The 16,949-nt window shown below is 33.9% G+C and overlaps 1 protein-coding gene across 1 annotated transcript; it reads right to left on the bottom strand.

Annotated features, from left to right (window-relative positions):
- Positions 1-5,658: 5,658 nt before the first annotated feature.
- NSA2 (NSA2 ribosome biogenesis factor) lies at positions 5,659-16,815 on the bottom strand. The gene is made up of 6 exons (XM_074282284.1): positions 16,678-16,815; positions 15,139-15,326; positions 14,895-15,045; positions 12,577-12,756; positions 11,202-11,394; positions 5,659-9,677 (listed from the first exon to the last, which is right to left on the bottom strand). Exons 1-6 carry the CDS (start codon positions 16,678-16,680, stop codon positions 9,610-9,612), a joined length of 783 nt encoding a protein of 260 aa, XP_074138385.1. The 5' UTR covers positions 16,681-16,815; the 3' UTR covers positions 5,659-9,609.
- Positions 16,816-16,949: the final 134 nt, after the last annotated feature.

The raw sequence follows: 16,949 nt of genomic DNA, 5'->3' as shown, positions 1-16,949 counted from the left end.
AAAAACAGCTTTACAGTGTTAATAGATATTTTAAATAAATTGCTGAAATCCTAAAATAATTGCATTTTAAGCTATAATAAAAAAAAAAAAAAACAACTCCTGATCAAAGTGTCTTGAAAGACAAAAAATACTTAGTTCTGCAATTTTAAGCAAATTGGCCTGACATATTCAGATATATTACAGGGGCAAAGACAGTCCCCTGGATTCAATATAAACATAATCTACAAACTTTACCTTTGGGATCCAATCAAACCTGAATTGATTCAATTTTAGAATAACCAAAAAAAAAAAAATTCCCTTTTACCAAATGACTAAGAAACTTAGCTTTCTCATCAGCCCTTCAAACTGCTTATTCTAGATTTTAATTAGTTGCTAAATCCAAGGGAAAAAAAAACAAAATCTTATTGTTTTTACAGAGAGACCTGGAAAATGGTAAACTCCTGAGTCTTAACCTGCTTTTTCAGTTACCTCTATCTAGAAAATACATGCCAAGAAAAGACAAAACAGACAAAAGCATAAAGCAAATCAAAGTTGAGATAAAAAACTAGTTTGGGAAAGTTTTTTTTATGCTGCTTTTTTACTTGCTTCCTGCTTCTATTCAGAGCAGGTTTTTAAAATCTATATTAAGCTTAATTTCTTCTTAAAATTCCTTCTGACATACTTCTCTCCAAACCCTTGTGGGAAGAATTTTAATTTGCTCCCCAAGATTCATAGTTTACCAGAGTTGGTACTCTTCATAGCTTACCTGTTTCATTCACCCTCTTAAGGCTCTCACAATGAAATTTGCAAAAACATTTTGGGTCATGCTTGCTAATTAACTCTAATAAGAGGACTAAGTGGTCAAGTTTCTAATCCAAAGAGAACCCCAAAATTTCTCCGGTGGGTCCCCATATCTATGCCGGATATCCTTAAGCATCTCCAAAGGTCATCTTAAAAATAGGATTTCTTTTTTAAGCTATCTTTGAGTCAAGGATTTCAATTAGTAAACTCTGTCCCTGTAAACCTGTTTGAGAGGACCCTATGGTGGTGAGAGTGAAAATTAGGGAGTTGCAGCATTAAAAACAAAGATACAAAACATATAAACTTAACTAGATACAATTTAATTATTGATAAAAAGAAATGTCATATCACAGCTAGAGTCCTAAAAAAGAATTTTCCTTGTGGAGAACTCTCCATGTGGGCCCAAGATAGAGGAATTTTGGTTAAGAAATTAGAGTGCAGGGCTTTGATCCTTTGTGGTTGCCATAATTAGGGTAATTAAAAGGTTTTAGAAACAATTTCTGGATAACTTAATCATTTTATTAATAAGGCTAGCATATTTATTAATAAAAGGATTGTCATTTGACAGTCTCTCAGACCAAAGACCATCATGGTGGTGGGTTCATATATATATATATATATATATATATATATATATATGTATATGTATACACACACACACACACCCTTCAAACAGTAGATGTTCTCCTAGTTGGGAATTAACCCTGACTGGGTTAATAATGAAAGAATGAATATAATAATGAAGGGCTGGGCATAAACTTTGTTTAAGCCATTTATTTCTTAAATTAATCCCAGCCTTGGGCAATCTAGTCAAAGAATTTATGCCCCATCTAAGCTTGAGAAAACAAAATAGCTACCCATATATTTTGGGTGGGATCAGAAGAAGAAAGTCCAATCTCATTATTAGTAATGTTCTTCTAGAGATTGAACTTTTAAAATCAGGGACTTTAGAGAAAAGGAGCGCATTATGTGTTTTCTCAGATCACTGGTTAATTTATCTCATTTTATTAGAAATGTTAGTACTTTCACAATGAATGATACTTATTTAAGATCTGTTAATAGGTTAAATTTTTAATCCATGATTTCCTTTTTATTTTTAAGTAAATTTAAGAAGCTGATTTTGATTTTCTAATTCAGTCATTTAAATTTTAGGTATTTTATACATTATTCTTATATTTCTTAATGAATCACACATTGCTCTTAAAGTACTTTGATTTGCTTACAAATGTATGGTGATCCTTTTGGAATTCTGTCTACTTTGTTCTGTGTTCATTGTGCACATAGTCATTAAGTTTACAAATCTGGAAATTGGAAAGCTGCATTAATTTGAATTGTTTTTTCAGTGTATATTTTGTATATGATCACTGATCATATACAAAATGAAATGTAAATGTAAATCTATTCACAATTGTTTTTATCTCTTGTATACTCAAGGGAATTATAAGCATTACTTTAGGGGGGAAAAAGCAATCCTTTTTTATTCAGCCCAGCAGAGGAGCTTTTGTTATATTTGTCATGGATTACATACTATTAATCATTTATGTGGGGGGAGGGGAAGAAGTAATTGTGTTACAGGTAAAACAGAGAAAGGATAAGCCAACTTTAGTAATTTTTATGGACAATGACTTTAAATGGGTACAGAATTTGACTGCTTTTAAAACTCTTTCTGACAGAGCTTACCTTTATTACCTTAGACTTTATTAAAGAATTTTGTGAATTTAATTGGATACTTTAAGGTTTCTTATAAGGGAGTACACAAAATTTTGTAGTTATGGAAAATAGAATTATAATATGAGTCTCAATCCAAATAATATCATATGTATTTTCTGTTGAATGTCTCTTCATGCCCTATTACTCCTTTATTAGTTGGTTTTCTTTAAAATATTCTAATTTTTTTTTGTATGTGTCAAGAAGGGGCTTCAGGTTTGTATTTATATATGTGCATAAATACTTGAAAATTATGTTACAAATTCAAAAGCTAGTAGTAAATACTTGTACCAAAAAATTTTAAAAGTGAAAATGCTAGTTATTTCGGAATATATATATATATATAATAAGAGAGAGAGAGAATTTGATATTTACAGCCTCTCTCTTGCCATCATTAGAAGTGAAGATAGGAACTATTTTGGTTTTTTAAAAAATATACATAGTTTGACCTAAACATTAAAATTTTAACTTCTTAGACACTTCACTCTAACGTTCTCAATGTTTCCTGCAATGCAAAGTATTATACTGTGAAAAAGATAAAATATTCTGGTGTTTAATGGGGTTCTATATTCGATATAGAACCAAGGCTATAGGGGTACCACCTGAAATGCTTTTTATGTGTTTGGAAGAAAATGTGTGTGAAAGTTGCCATTTACATAGATTGGGAATTTATTCTCTCTGGATTTGGAACCATGTTTGGGTATTACATAGGATTTCATCTCCTTTCTGTATTTTGCTTTATTAATTGGAGTTAAGAAATCTTGAGGTTTGGTCATATCAGCAGTCAAATTGGAATAATACTCAATGTAAATAATTTCATCAGCATGATTCAACAGTGGAATAGTATTTTAGAAATTTTAAAGTACTCAGCATTATATTTGTCTTCCTTTTTTGATTAGGAGCCGAACAGTATTTAACAAGTGCAATAACCTCAGTTATGGATGAGATGACAGTTAAACATTTTGTACTTTGTTCTAATATTGGGGATGGGGGGAGGGTCGGAACCATTTGCTGCTGTACCTACTGCCTTCTTAAAGGCTTTCTTTGCACCTTAGAAAATATTATTTAAAGAGGGGAAATGTTATACACATTAATTTGCTTTCTTGGACATCTATAGTCCTTAAAGGTCAACCTCAGTTCTTAAGAAGCTATTCTTGAAATATTCTTTACCTTCAAACACAAAAGGATCATGACTTAACACAACCTCTATGCAGCAGCAACCATGTGTTTCATACAGTAGTTCATTTAATTAGATTTTGCACATTACTTATCATGACAAAAAGTACCTGTTAAAGATCCCCTTGTAAGCAATAAAGATTAGTCCAAGTTTCAGCTTCTGTGCTTTATTGTAAAATAAGTGATTTTTGTCATATTGGATCTTCATTTACAGATAACTTTTTTCATGAGCTTCTTTAGGTTTTTTTTAATAAACTTGTTAGGTACCATCTTTATAATTCTTATTGAAGATATGTTACTATTCTCAATGATTACATCTTGTTAACGAGTATTAAGTTGCATTACTTTCAAAGTACTGAGTTGTTTCTTTTGTGTGTTTTTTTTTAAGTGCTTGAAATATTAATTAAACCTATGTTTTGTAATTGTTTTCTGATTTGCTTAGAGATTCTCTTCACTTGGTGGTTTTCTTGGCTGGACTTATCATGAAAAGTGATTTTATTAATCTTTTTCAACTCTTAAGAATGTTATCCTTGTTATATAATTGTGCTAAAGATTTTTTTAAAAAGTGAATGTAGGGGCAGCTAGGTGGCACAGTGGATAGAGCACCAGCCCTGAAGTCAGGAGGACCTTAATTCAAATTTGACCTCAGACACTTAATATTTCCTATCTGTGTGACCCTGGACAAGTCATCTACTCCAATTGCCTCAGCAAAAAAAAAAAAAAAAAAAAAAAAAAAAAAAAAAAAAAAAGTGAATGTAAACTTAGCTTGTAGCTTAACTCCATATTAATTAGGGCAGTATTTAGGGAAAAGTGTTTTTGACTTGATTACCCAATTATCAAAAAACAAAATAACAAAAGAATTATCTGAACTATCTGGGAAAATGCATTAATTCTCTACTTTCACAGATCATGAATTATGATTTTAATGAGACTTGTTTAAATATTAGAGATAGTTTTTGATGCTAAGGAACAATTTAGCCCATAAAGCACAAGTCAAACTTCATTAAAAGGAACTTCATCTGGGGTCAGGATGGGATCCAAAGGCTTATTTTTACCTGGATCTGACTGTATGATTGTATTCTTTGAAGTGATTTCATTTGTAAAATGAAATAGTAACACTTACTTCCCAGGGTTGTCATGAGTACTAAATGAGATAATTGCATAATGCTTTGGAAAGCTTAAAGTACTATTTAAAATGCTAGTTTATTATTATCATGGTATATTTTTTTCATTTATACGCATTTATTAAAGACTTATAGTGTAGCTCCAGTATTATAAAAATACCTGCCTTCAAAAAGCAAACCTTTAAATCAACCAGTAGATAGTTGACTGGCTGTGTTAAGTAGGGTGGTACTTGCCTGAAGTCAAGAAACTTAAAAATAGGTGTGTATGTAAAAAGTAACTAAAAATAAAAGGCATCAAGAGCTATTAATTGGAATTTAGAAGAGGGAGACTAGACTGTTGATATGTAAGGAGATATTTTCATGATGGAATTGAGACTTGAGCTGGGCCTTGAAAAGTGAGTGGGCAAAGAAGGATATTTTAGGGGTGCAGGGAGGAACCGGATAGGATGAGGTAATAAGGAAACTTCTAAAAGAATATAACCAATCAATTTACTTGAAATGGAAAGCTTTTATGTGGTGGAAGCACTAAGAGAGGAGCTGAATAGAATCCAAATAGAGTCTGGTGGGGTGAGAAACTCTGGCCTTCTGTGAATAAGACAGAGCCACAGAAATATCTGTTAAATATTTCCCAATTATATATTAATCTTGTTCAAGACTATACTTGAGTTTTGTGAGAGCTTTCTCCAGTGGATTGCAAATTTGACACCTCTGCATTGTTTTCTTATAGCTTCCTCTCCTCTCAACATTTGTTGTTCTCTTATCTTTGCCAGTCTCAAAGGTATGAGGTGGAATGACAAAGTTGCTTTACTTATCATTTCTCTAATTATTACTCACTTAGAATATTATGATTTTCATATATATTTTCAGCATATTTTTCGTGTACAAATCAAAGATAATTTCAATGACTTCATTTTTTTTTCTGATCTCTGTGGTTTCCATAGATGGATTATTTTCGATAACTCCCCAATTATATATGCAGTTATTTTTCTTCTACTTCAGTCCTATATTAACTGACTCAAATAGCCCATAAGCATTTCAAACCAAACTTGTTTAAAATAGAAACAGTTCTATCTTTCCTCCTACATCTACTCTTTCTTCAAATTTGTAAATTATTTTGAAAAGCCTGCCATCTTCCCACTTACTGAAGTTCACTTCACAGTAATCTTTAGTTATCCCTTCCACAATCTAGAAAACCGTGTGTACCAGAGAAATTTGAATTTCTTCCTTTTCTTTCATGGGGTGTTTACAAGTATCTTATTGTAAAGTTTGGGTTAAGTATTTTGTTATAGGCACATTTTATGCATTTCTGACTTTTTTATGAATCATCTGCTGGCCTTCATGTGTTTTTTTGGCTAACCCAAGATATATCAAAACCACCATGTTTGAAAAGGCTCAACATGGAAGGAATAATTATCACTTTCCTCTAACAAATGTTACCCCCTCACCCCATATTAAATGAGTTACTAAGTTCATTAGATTGTTTCTCCAAAATATTTTTGACACATGTTCCCTTGAGATATCTTGCTCAGTCATTACTGGACTAGGCTGTAACTCTCCCTGCTTCCAGTCACTGTTATCAATTAATTCATTTTCCACATAGCTGCTCAAAAGCCTATGGCTCCCCATTGTTTTTTTTGTTTGTTTGTTTGTTTTTTTAACAGACTTGCATTGGGAGCTGTGTTAAGGAAACTTCAATTAACAAAGAAGACAGATACAGATATCTTTTCTCCAAATTACATCTTTGAAGAGAGTCCTCTCTTAAAAACAAACAAACAAAAAAAAAAAAACCAGAGAGGGTTATAAACTAGCTACTGTTCAGGTCATTAATCACTTAACTTCCTAACCAACTATCCAACTGCAGGTCTTTGGATTTCTCCATTATGTCCCTCACCTGGCATAAGGCTGTTTTCCTCACTTCTCTTATAATCCTTAATTTCATCTAAGGCTGTATTGTATACGGTGTGTATAGACACCTGACAGCTTAATCAGGGATACTTAAGAAAATCCCTGATCCTGATCAGTAACTGGGGCATCATACACAAAGAAGCATATATGGTTGTATGGACCAACTATACATGTCATTGTACTAAGTATTTTTGAGTACCTGGAAAAACAAAAAATTTTAAGATTTTTTTTTTTCTATTCTCACTTCCCACCCTTTCCTGTACCTTAATGAGGAAAAAAAAAAAAAGGAAGCAAAAAATGTTTTGCCTATAATATGACCAGTAAAGCAAAATAAGCTCTCATATTGGCTATATCCAAAACTCATTTTACAATTTGAAATCGTCTCGCTGCCAGAAAAGTAGTTTGTTTCACCATTGGTCCTCTGAAATTGTGATCATTGTAAAGACCAGAGTTCTTTCAAAGTTGCCTATGTTTACATTGTTTTTGTTTAAATTGTCCTGTTGATCACTACAAAGCCATTTTAAAATAGCCTTGGCCTACTTTTCAGAAATTCGAGTGGGGAGACATTCTCTCCTTTTCAAACATCTTTTTTGAAATAACTGAATATCTGATAATTTTATGGGACTGTTTATTCCCCTTGATATTTCATCAGCATCTTACATCTTTAATACTTTATTATAGTCTTCAATTAGATCCCCTGTTTTTATGTAATTTCATTTCTAAATACATACCTCCACTTGTTCCCAAGGAAATTAATCATTTGTTTTTAAAGTAAAAAAATTTCAGAATGTTCAATCAGTACATTAATTATGCTTGACCATACATTGCATACTCATGGTCCAAAACCTCTTCAAAAAGTGAAGGAAGCATGCTGCCAAACCAGAGTTTATACTGTTTTTGCTTAATTGTTCAGAGTAAATGTGCACTCCTTCATATCTGCTTAGTATAAAAATCTTTCTAATTTTGACCATTAAGATGTTTGTATCTTAGAATTGTGTGATAGTAAATGAATTTTAAATGAATTGATGTTTGCTAGAGAGGTCACATGCACAGACACAATAAGATCTTTTGTGTATTGCAAATTCCCTCCAGAATCTGAGTTAACATTCATAAGTAGAATATCAAGTGAAACAACCATAAACTACTAAGACTTTCAGTCCTCTTTTGGAAGCCTAATTATCAAGCTCATTCTCCTCATAATTTCATATTGGCCAGTATCTTAATACTTGACATGTTTTCTCCTTGAAACTAGGTATGGAAGTCGCCTCAATTCTCAACTGGTAAATTTAGAAAAGAGTTTTCCGTGCCCAAATAGCTTCACCACTATGAAATGGCTGGAATAAATCATGGCTACTTCCCCAAATGCAATGTTATCTATACATATACCTACTTTTCCATTTAAAAAATAAGCAAAACCTTGGATTTATATACATATCAATAACAAGAATATCCTTGACAAATGTACTACAAGGGATTAAGTTGGCTTTGGCAAATGTTATCCTAGAACAGATCAAATCTTTATCCTCATGCAGTTGGCTAAAAGATTCAGAGACTAAGGAAAAAAAAATTTTTTGTTAAAATTGAAGGGACCACAAACATTGACATAAAAACTGCAGGGGTTTTTTTGGGCAATTATTCATTTAAAGTTATAAGCTATATGAAAACCAAAAATCCCATAAATTTTTTCTTGTTGCTGTTGAACTGATAACTAATCCAACTTACTTGTTATTCATAGCTGCAAGTTCCTTTTTGTTTACTAGATTAATGACTTAGGATGTCCATTTAGCATTTCAGTGGATAATTTCACATTTGAAGTACTAACAATTATTGAGGAAGAAACAACATACCATTTATCAACAATTGTTGGTACTACTTCCTCCTATTTCTCCCACTCTGCCTCTGTCACTGAAGTACTGAATAGCTTTAATGGGCAATCATGGGCAAATAATGTACCTTTTGATGAGCTTCCACACACTATTTGGTTGGTCTTCCAATTGGAGTTAATCTTACTCCATAGAACAGTACCTATTCTTTCCAGCAAAGAAGCACCTGTCAGAACTTGTTCTGAAGGAGTAGCTTTAAAGAACTCAAGGTCACTGGAATTGTAGATAGGTCATGAAACAATGTATTATAAATGTAAGCTTCTATAAAATAATTATAATAAAAATTAGCTTTAGTATTACAGTTATGTGAGAATAATGGCCTCCAGGTTACTCTGGCAAAACAATGAATTAATAAAAATGAAAAGCAATAAATACAATAATCTTTTGTCCTATGAAGTTTTCTCTTAGTAGTATGGCTGAATAAACTTTGACACATCCTAAGTCAGTTTCTGTTCCTTTCTATTATTACTAATGCATTGGTTTGCAAACCAAATAAAAAGCTATCTGGTCATTTAATTTTCATCTTTTTAGCTATTTAAGTCAGACTTGACATAAAAAGCAAAAATATACAATTTAATTTAAACTAAGGTTTCATTCTCCCTAATCATCTATTAATCTAGTCTAACCTAAGTTAGTCTAGGACTTAACAACCTTTTAAAGTCTATTTTTGTTGTTTAATAAATCTTTTTATTAGCCTGAGTCTTTAGTGGTTAGAAAAACACTGAAAGAATAAAGACAAATAAGGTACTTCTTGATTTTTTTTTTTTTTTGGGGGGGGGTACTTCTTGATCTCCAGAGACAGTATTTCAATGGATTCAGCAAAGTAGCTACAAGCTTTTTTTTTTTTTTTTTTTTTTTTAATTAAAAGCAAACAGTGTTTCAATCTCTTTTCTGAATCAAAACAACCGATGTATAAAACTGGGTCTTTGGTTTTGTTTTGTGAATGTTCAATATAGTAACTGTTGTAGTTCTTTTTTTTTATATTGTAGAATCTAACAAATATAAAAGATGTAGAAGTTCATTCAATCAGTCAATTAGACAAGCAAGACAGCATTTATGCATCCATCATTTTCTGGATTGTTGGTAACTTGTGCATATTTTCCTTTAAAAAAAAAAAGAGAATTAGTATTATCTAATAAATCACTATCTTTAGTTATATTCAAAGTGTTTAAATGTAGGCATTATCCAATTTCTAAATATAAAATAAGACATGAACTTCAGCTTCAAAAATTTTGGAAATTAAGAATAGCAGTCACCCATAAACAAGTTAATAAGAAATAAAGTCAGCTTTAATGAATGAGTTAAAATATATAAATTCATGCTGTGTGCTAGATACTCTAAAAAGAGAAATGTTTCTGGAAGATTTTTTTTTTTTAATTGTACACTAATCTGAAAAAAGGTTCCATTAAAAACAACAAACAACTCTTCGTGTAATGTTATATCTAGCAACAATGGAATGCCTAAAGAGTAACCATGAATTACCCAAAGAGCTTGCTCTGATCAAACGGTTTCAGTGAATCATGCAAAAAATGTGATATGTGAGAAGAAAGACTGGGTGGGTCATGTAGCAAGAACAAGGGGTAACTAATTGATAGCCTGTATATTTACTTCATATTCATTGAAATAAAGAGATACAGAGGAAGACTTTCTACCCCCTCAACCCCCAGAATGTTGAAAAGCCTTTTATACCTAGATAAAGAAGAGATGGATAATATAGATAGAGAACAGAATGGATATGGATAGGCCTGCATCATTAGAAGGAATACCTACACTAACAAAATCACAGATCTATCTAAAGGTTAAGATTTAGGATTTCTAATAAGTCACATTCATACATTGTTCACAATGACTTTGTGAGACACATGGTAAAAATATTTAAGCTCAAAGAGGTTGATTTTTCTATCAAATCAGTGTTCAAATTCAGGCTTCCCAACTCTTATTTCAGTACTTTCTACCATACCATGATGTCTTTTTAGTTAAAAAAAAGTGAGCATACATTTTATATTTTTTACATTATTATTATTTATTATTATTTAATTTTCTATTACAATAGCTTCAGTATGTATAGAAAGAATGTTCTTGTATTAATTTAGAAATGTTCTGGACATTTAGTGAAAAGTAAAGTAAAAAGCTTGCCTTTTCTTTCTAGATCTGTATTAATAAATAAGACAAAGGAATATTGATTTAAGTTTGTCACAGTATTAAAATTTGCCATACTGACTTGGGATAAAATTTAGTTATATGATTAAACAAGACAGTTGATTACATGACTTGTTTTAAAAGCATTTAATTACAAACTTTTGTGAATTTAGGTAAAATGTCTTATTTTTGGCAAATAGTTATTCACCTTTGGTAAATAAAAACTGATAGCTGTAACAGTAATCTTTAAAAAACAACAAATTTACTTCTATCACAGTTGAGCTGTGAAGATTATGTATATAGTTTTTGTAAAAAATGAATTTATTAGTCTCCCTCATAGATGTGATACAAGTTAAATAAAAACCAAATCTACTCCAGTGAGCATCAAAATAATTATATGCTGTTTCTTTTAAATTTGTCAGATTTTATGTGCTTATCTTCAAACCACAGGTTACTAGCAGTTATTAGTATTATGAATCCTACTTACCCCAGATAACTTTGCCTCCTTGTGTCACAAGGCCCAACTCACTCACATTCACTTCAATGACAGTCCCTTTGGTAATAACACCCAAAGTTGTATATAATGGGGAGGAGGGATTCTTCTTCACACCAAGTATGGGCAGACAAAAAGTAGCTTTAAGTTCAGGATGAGTTACATGAGCCTTTTTAAAACGCAAACCCTGTTAACAATGAAAATGTGAATAGTTAATTTCCAACCTAAATAATTTTTGCAACATTTATATATTCAAAGACTATGGATGTAATAAAACTCAAATGAAAAGCATGTTCTGCTCACAAAACAGCCTCTACTGAAAGTTTCTTTTGTCTTAGCTATACTAAATTGCCAATAGTTTGCTACAGTTGTATCAAATGAAAATCTATGAGTTAATTTAGGAAGATAACAAAATCTGCAATATCACCAGTATCTATAGTTACAAGATACCTTTCTCTCTTCTACATATCTTATACATATAGCTGGCAGCAAAGTGTTCTTTACTGACCATTAAAGAGATAGGAATCACTTTTCTTCTATAAAAATGTATGAAAGAGGCATTCAGTAGGTATTCAGTAGGTATTCAGTAGGATAGAGTGAAATGCTTTTGTCATCTCTATCTAGTAATATTAGGTTAACAGAGCATTTGGTAGTAAGCCTCACTAAACTGTTTGGCATTCTCCCATTATTTATGATGGGAAAATAAGACTAAAAATGCAGATTTTAATAGGGATTTCAAATCATCAACCTCTTTAATATATATGAAAAGAATAGAAACCTGAATCTTTTATTTATATTACTGAATTTTACATCTTTTCAAGACTTACAAGTTAAATTTACAAAGCTTTTATTTCTGATATTACCTTAAATGAGTCTTCTGAAAGAGTAATTAAGAATTTTTGGAGTGACCAATTTCAGAAGAGTAATTTGTAGAGGAGAAGCCCATATGTAGAAAACAATAACTAGCACATTAAATTACAAATAGTTCCCTAGTAATGTTTAATTACTAAATACTTTTTAATTACAGAACTATGGTTTTTATTTATTCAAACAAGACTGCCCCCTTATAAGGGCTATTACAAAGAAATTTTAAAAGATACTTAATCTTTTTTCCCTCAATGTTCCAATTACTTTTTTTTTTTTTTTTGCTGAGATAATTGGGGTTAAGTGACTTGCCTAGGGTCACACAGCTAGGCTGTGTTAAGTGTCTGAGACCAGATTTGAACTCAGGTCCTTCTGACTTTAGGGCTGATGCTCTATCCACTGCACCACTTAGCTGCCCCTCAAATGACATTTTAAAAACTTACTTCACAAAGACTGGGGGACTGGCATCAAGGTTTGTGGCTGTAAATTCTTGCAAATTACTTACCATTGGTCTAATAAATCTTTCATATTTTGGTGGTTTTCGAGTAAAGCCATCCCCAACAAAGCAGACTTTAGTAACCATTCTCTTCCAAGCCTTCTTCTTTCTCTTTCCTGTACGAATAACCTTTAATACTTCTGTTTCTCCCTGGGCCCGAACTTTTGGCAAGGGTACTTCCCATTTCCCCTAAAAGCATATCCATACAAACTGTTAATAAATGGTATTAGTTAATGATAAATAATCAAAGGATATGAACAATTTTCAGATGAAAAAATTAAAGCCATCAATTTAAAAATGCTCTAAAAATCACTATTGATGAGAGAAATGCAAATTAGAATAACTTTGAGGTGCCACTTCACACCTATCAGATTGGCTAACATGACAGGAAAAGGTAATAATAAATGTTGGAAGGAATGTGGGAAAACTGAGACACTAATGCATTGTTGTTGGAGTTGTGAACAGATCCAGCCATTCTAGAGAGCAATTTGGAATTATGCCCAAAGGGCTCTTAAACTGTGCATACATGTCTTTTGATCCAGCAGGGTCAATATTGAGTTTATATCCCAAAGAGATCACAAAGAGGGACAAGGATGAACCATGTACAAAAATGTTTGTAGCAACTATTTTTTGTGGTGGTAAGGAATTGGAAATTAAGTAGATGCCCATCAAATGGGAAATGACAGAATAAGTTGTGATATATGAATGTAATGAAATTCTACTAATCTATATGAAATGATGAGAAAGTTGATTTGAGGAAAGCCTTATATGAACTGATGCTTAGTGAAATGAGAACAATGTTGTACACAGTAACAGTAAGATTACATAATAATCAACTATGATAAGACTTAGCTCTTCCCAACAAAACAGTGATCCAAGACAATTTCAATAGAACTGGGATGGAAAATGCTATCCATATCCAGAATGAGAATTATGGAGACTGAATGTGGATCAAAGCATACTATTTTCAACTTTTTTTTTTTTTGGGGGGGGGGGGTTGCTTCTCGTGATTGTTCCGTTTTATTCTGATTTTTCATAACATGACTAATATGGAGATGTTTAAAGTAACTATACACATACATTAGATTGCTTGCTATCTTGGAGAGAGGGGAGTATAAGGGGGAGAAAGAAAAAATTTGGAACTCAAAATCTTACAAAAATGAATTTTAAAACCATCTTTACATGTAAGTGGAAATAAAATACTATTTGAATCAAAAAACAAAACAAAATATGGTGTTGACAGCAAAATGTGGAAATTTTTGAGCAAAAGGCTAATAATTAACACAGACACAAACAGGATTTTTTTATAGTCACTCATAACTCTTTGAGGCAGGTAATACATATATTATCACTTTACAAATGAGGTGAAAAGTCACATAGCTAGTAAATCAAAAGAAGCAGAAAGTTCACTAGAAAGAGTTGCTTTTTCAAATCTCTCTTAGCTACTTAGGAAAAACAAGGGATTGAATTCTTAATTAAAAGACTCATCTCTTTAAGACCCTTAAAGACCATTTTATTATTGGGGGTGACAGAAAATGGCAAACTGAATAGATAAGGCAAGGGCTTCCAATAAACCTTTAGTGATTTCCTATTCTCTACCAAATCAAGCCCAAAGTCAGTGAAGATTTTTTTGCAACTTGGTAACACTTTAATCCTTCACCATGTCTCACTTCATTCTCTAAACTTAAGACAATGTAAACTTACTGTTCCCCTCAGATGTCCCATATCTTCTTGCCTCTGATATTCCTAATACCTTGAAATTCCTTCCTCTAACCATATGCCATTAAAAATCCTCTCTAAAGCAAAATACTACCTTGTCCATGATACTTCCCAGATCTGTTAGAAATGATCTTTGTCTTATGTCTAATAATATTGCAGCTACCCATGGACAAGGACTTTTTTTCATTTTATGTCATTGATTCACTGATTTTCTCTATCAATTTGCTCTTACCTTTCCCAAAACACACATTTTTACTAAAATAAAAAGGCTTTAATTGTAATTCCAGAAATAGATTGTTATGTATTTTCTGTCATTTAAGGACTAGCCTTTCAAAAACTGGACAACTGGACAATTTCATTACCAAGTTGACCATAGATTGCTAAATCTTTCAGTCAAATTCTCAAAGATTGTTTATCTGCCATGAACCTTTCAAGCAAAGATTGGATAATTATAACTAACCCTTTTGTTTCAAATCAATATGAAAACCTAAAAAAAAAAATTCCCTATGCATTTTGATAAAAATAATACATGAACATTTCTCATAAGAAGCCATTTAAACATAACAAAAAAGGAAAAAAAGAACATCTTAAGAAATACTATCACTTACAGCTTTCTCTTTTCTTTTCTGTTTGATCATGTTGGAAAGGACTTTGGCTCGGGACTGTCCCTCTCTGTCCAGCAGATATGCAGGCACTGCTCCTTGGGGAGTTTTTTCATCATTCTTTTGCTTGGTATTTCTCTTTTCATGCATCTTGATACTATGTAAAAAGTCAAGGAAAACAAATTATCCTATAAAAGCTAATTTAATACTTAGTAATTACAAATACAGCAAATAGATAGAATATACTCACGTCTTTTTCATCTGAATCTTCTCAGCATGACGCTGTTTATGGTAGAGTTTGGCCTTTAGACCAATCATTTTCTTTGCTTTCTTTGACCGTTCATGAGCCTCTCGGCTTTCCTTCTTCCTCTTTTTTTCATGGTAATCCAAGCGGTAGCCATACCGCTTTCGATGTAACTCTATGTATTCATTTTGTGGCTATTAAGACAGAAGACATAAAATACTTTTTAAAAAAGCACCCACTGAAAGAAAAACTCCCCACATAACTTTCTTTTATAAGGACCATGAACTAAGAAGTGGTCACTTATCCCTGCAAGCAATCCGAGCTTTAGCTACACACACCTGCTCTTAGACACAATGAACTATTTCTTACATAGGACAGTGGCCGGGGTGCTTCTTAGTCCTCCAGCACGTTATTTGTTCGTTATGCATAATTGGTAAATGCCACTGATTCAGACGGATGAAAGTAAACTCATTTTATGGCCAGGAGAGAGATGTTCAACAGTTAAACGAATAAATTGCCATGATTCAAATGAGAAACTACAGCCAGAGAAATGCAATCCGCTGCTACCTTACCTAGTTTACTTTTCACTTAAGAACGGAGTTAGAGCCCTAGTCCTGCATTTTGCGCTTCCAAGACTCATCTGGAGGCAGTTGCGAGCGCGTACCTCCGGAGAGGCAAGGCGGGTCACCTAGAGCACAGATCACGAATGGAGAGTTGGCTTCGTTCAGAGCTCTGCAATCTCTCTGCATTTTGGTCACCTTTCTCAGAGAGGGACTGCTCTTTATGCAGCCCCTCCCCCATACAACCGTTCCTCAAACAGCTGCCAAGTTAGTATTCCCAAAGCAGAGGTCTGGCTGCGGCGCTCCTCTGCTCGGGAAGTTCCTGCGGCCGTCGGGATAAAGTACGAAGCCCCCGTCGGAACCCCACTTATCGGGCTCTAGACGACCTTTGCTAGATCTAGACGTTCCTTTAAGCAGCGAATTGCAAACTGCGCTCAAACGGCCGTAACAGACTTTTACTTTGAAGCCGCACAGCCATTCCGCTCTCCCAGTCTCTCCCTCGCCTCCGCTTTTCGGAGCCCTCGGCGCTCTTCAAGGCTCACTCCGAGCGTCGCCTCCTGGGAAGCCCCAACTAAGTAAGTCCATTTATTTTAGTTAAGAGTCTGTGTACACCCTTGCCCCGTTTCCACGCAGAGCGTAAACTCCTACAGGGCAGGAATGGACCTCACCCTCCTCACAGGCTGCTGGGAGCCCGGCGCAGGGCCAGGAACAGAGGCAGAATTTAAGGTGCTTTGGGACTGAGTGACTAAAGACTGGACTCGCTCGGGATGACGGGGAGGCCCAGGGGGAGGGAACCCGTGGCCGCACGCACCTCCTCCCCTCCCCCTCCCCCTCCCGGGTAAACACCGTCTTCCCAGCGGACCCGTCGGACCCGACACCCCGGCGGGAGGTGGGGGGGTGTCTCCTCTTCCCGCCACGCCTCCCCAGGCGAACACTGTCGGGGCGTCCTTCCCCTCTTTGGACCCAAGTGGCCCGATTTGCTTACCATGTTGACGGCTGGGGGCCACTCGAAGAGCCGGCTCAAATGTTCCTAAACTTCAGATACTGCGGGATTACCGACAATCTCCCCACGAGCCGGAAAAGAAAAGGGTCTCCTTTTAAAACTCCCGGACAAAACCCGAAGTTTCGGCACTTCCGTTCCGCTTTGCTCCGCCTTCTTTTCTCAGTGCTTCTCGCTTCACACAGAGGGAGGTCGGGCGGAAGTCGCCGACGGCCGGATTTGACTGTTGCACTACGGTGTGGAGGCGGAGACTACGA

The sequence above is a fragment of the Sminthopsis crassicaudata genome, chromosome 1 (genome assembly GCF_048593235.1).
Source record: "Sminthopsis crassicaudata isolate SCR6 chromosome 1, ASM4859323v1, whole genome shotgun sequence".
In the NCBI taxonomy this organism is placed as follows: Eukaryota; Metazoa; Chordata; class Mammalia; order Dasyuromorphia; family Dasyuridae; genus Sminthopsis; species Sminthopsis crassicaudata.
Note: the sequence above shows the minus strand (reverse complement) of the source record. Positions and strands in the feature narration are given on the sequence as shown.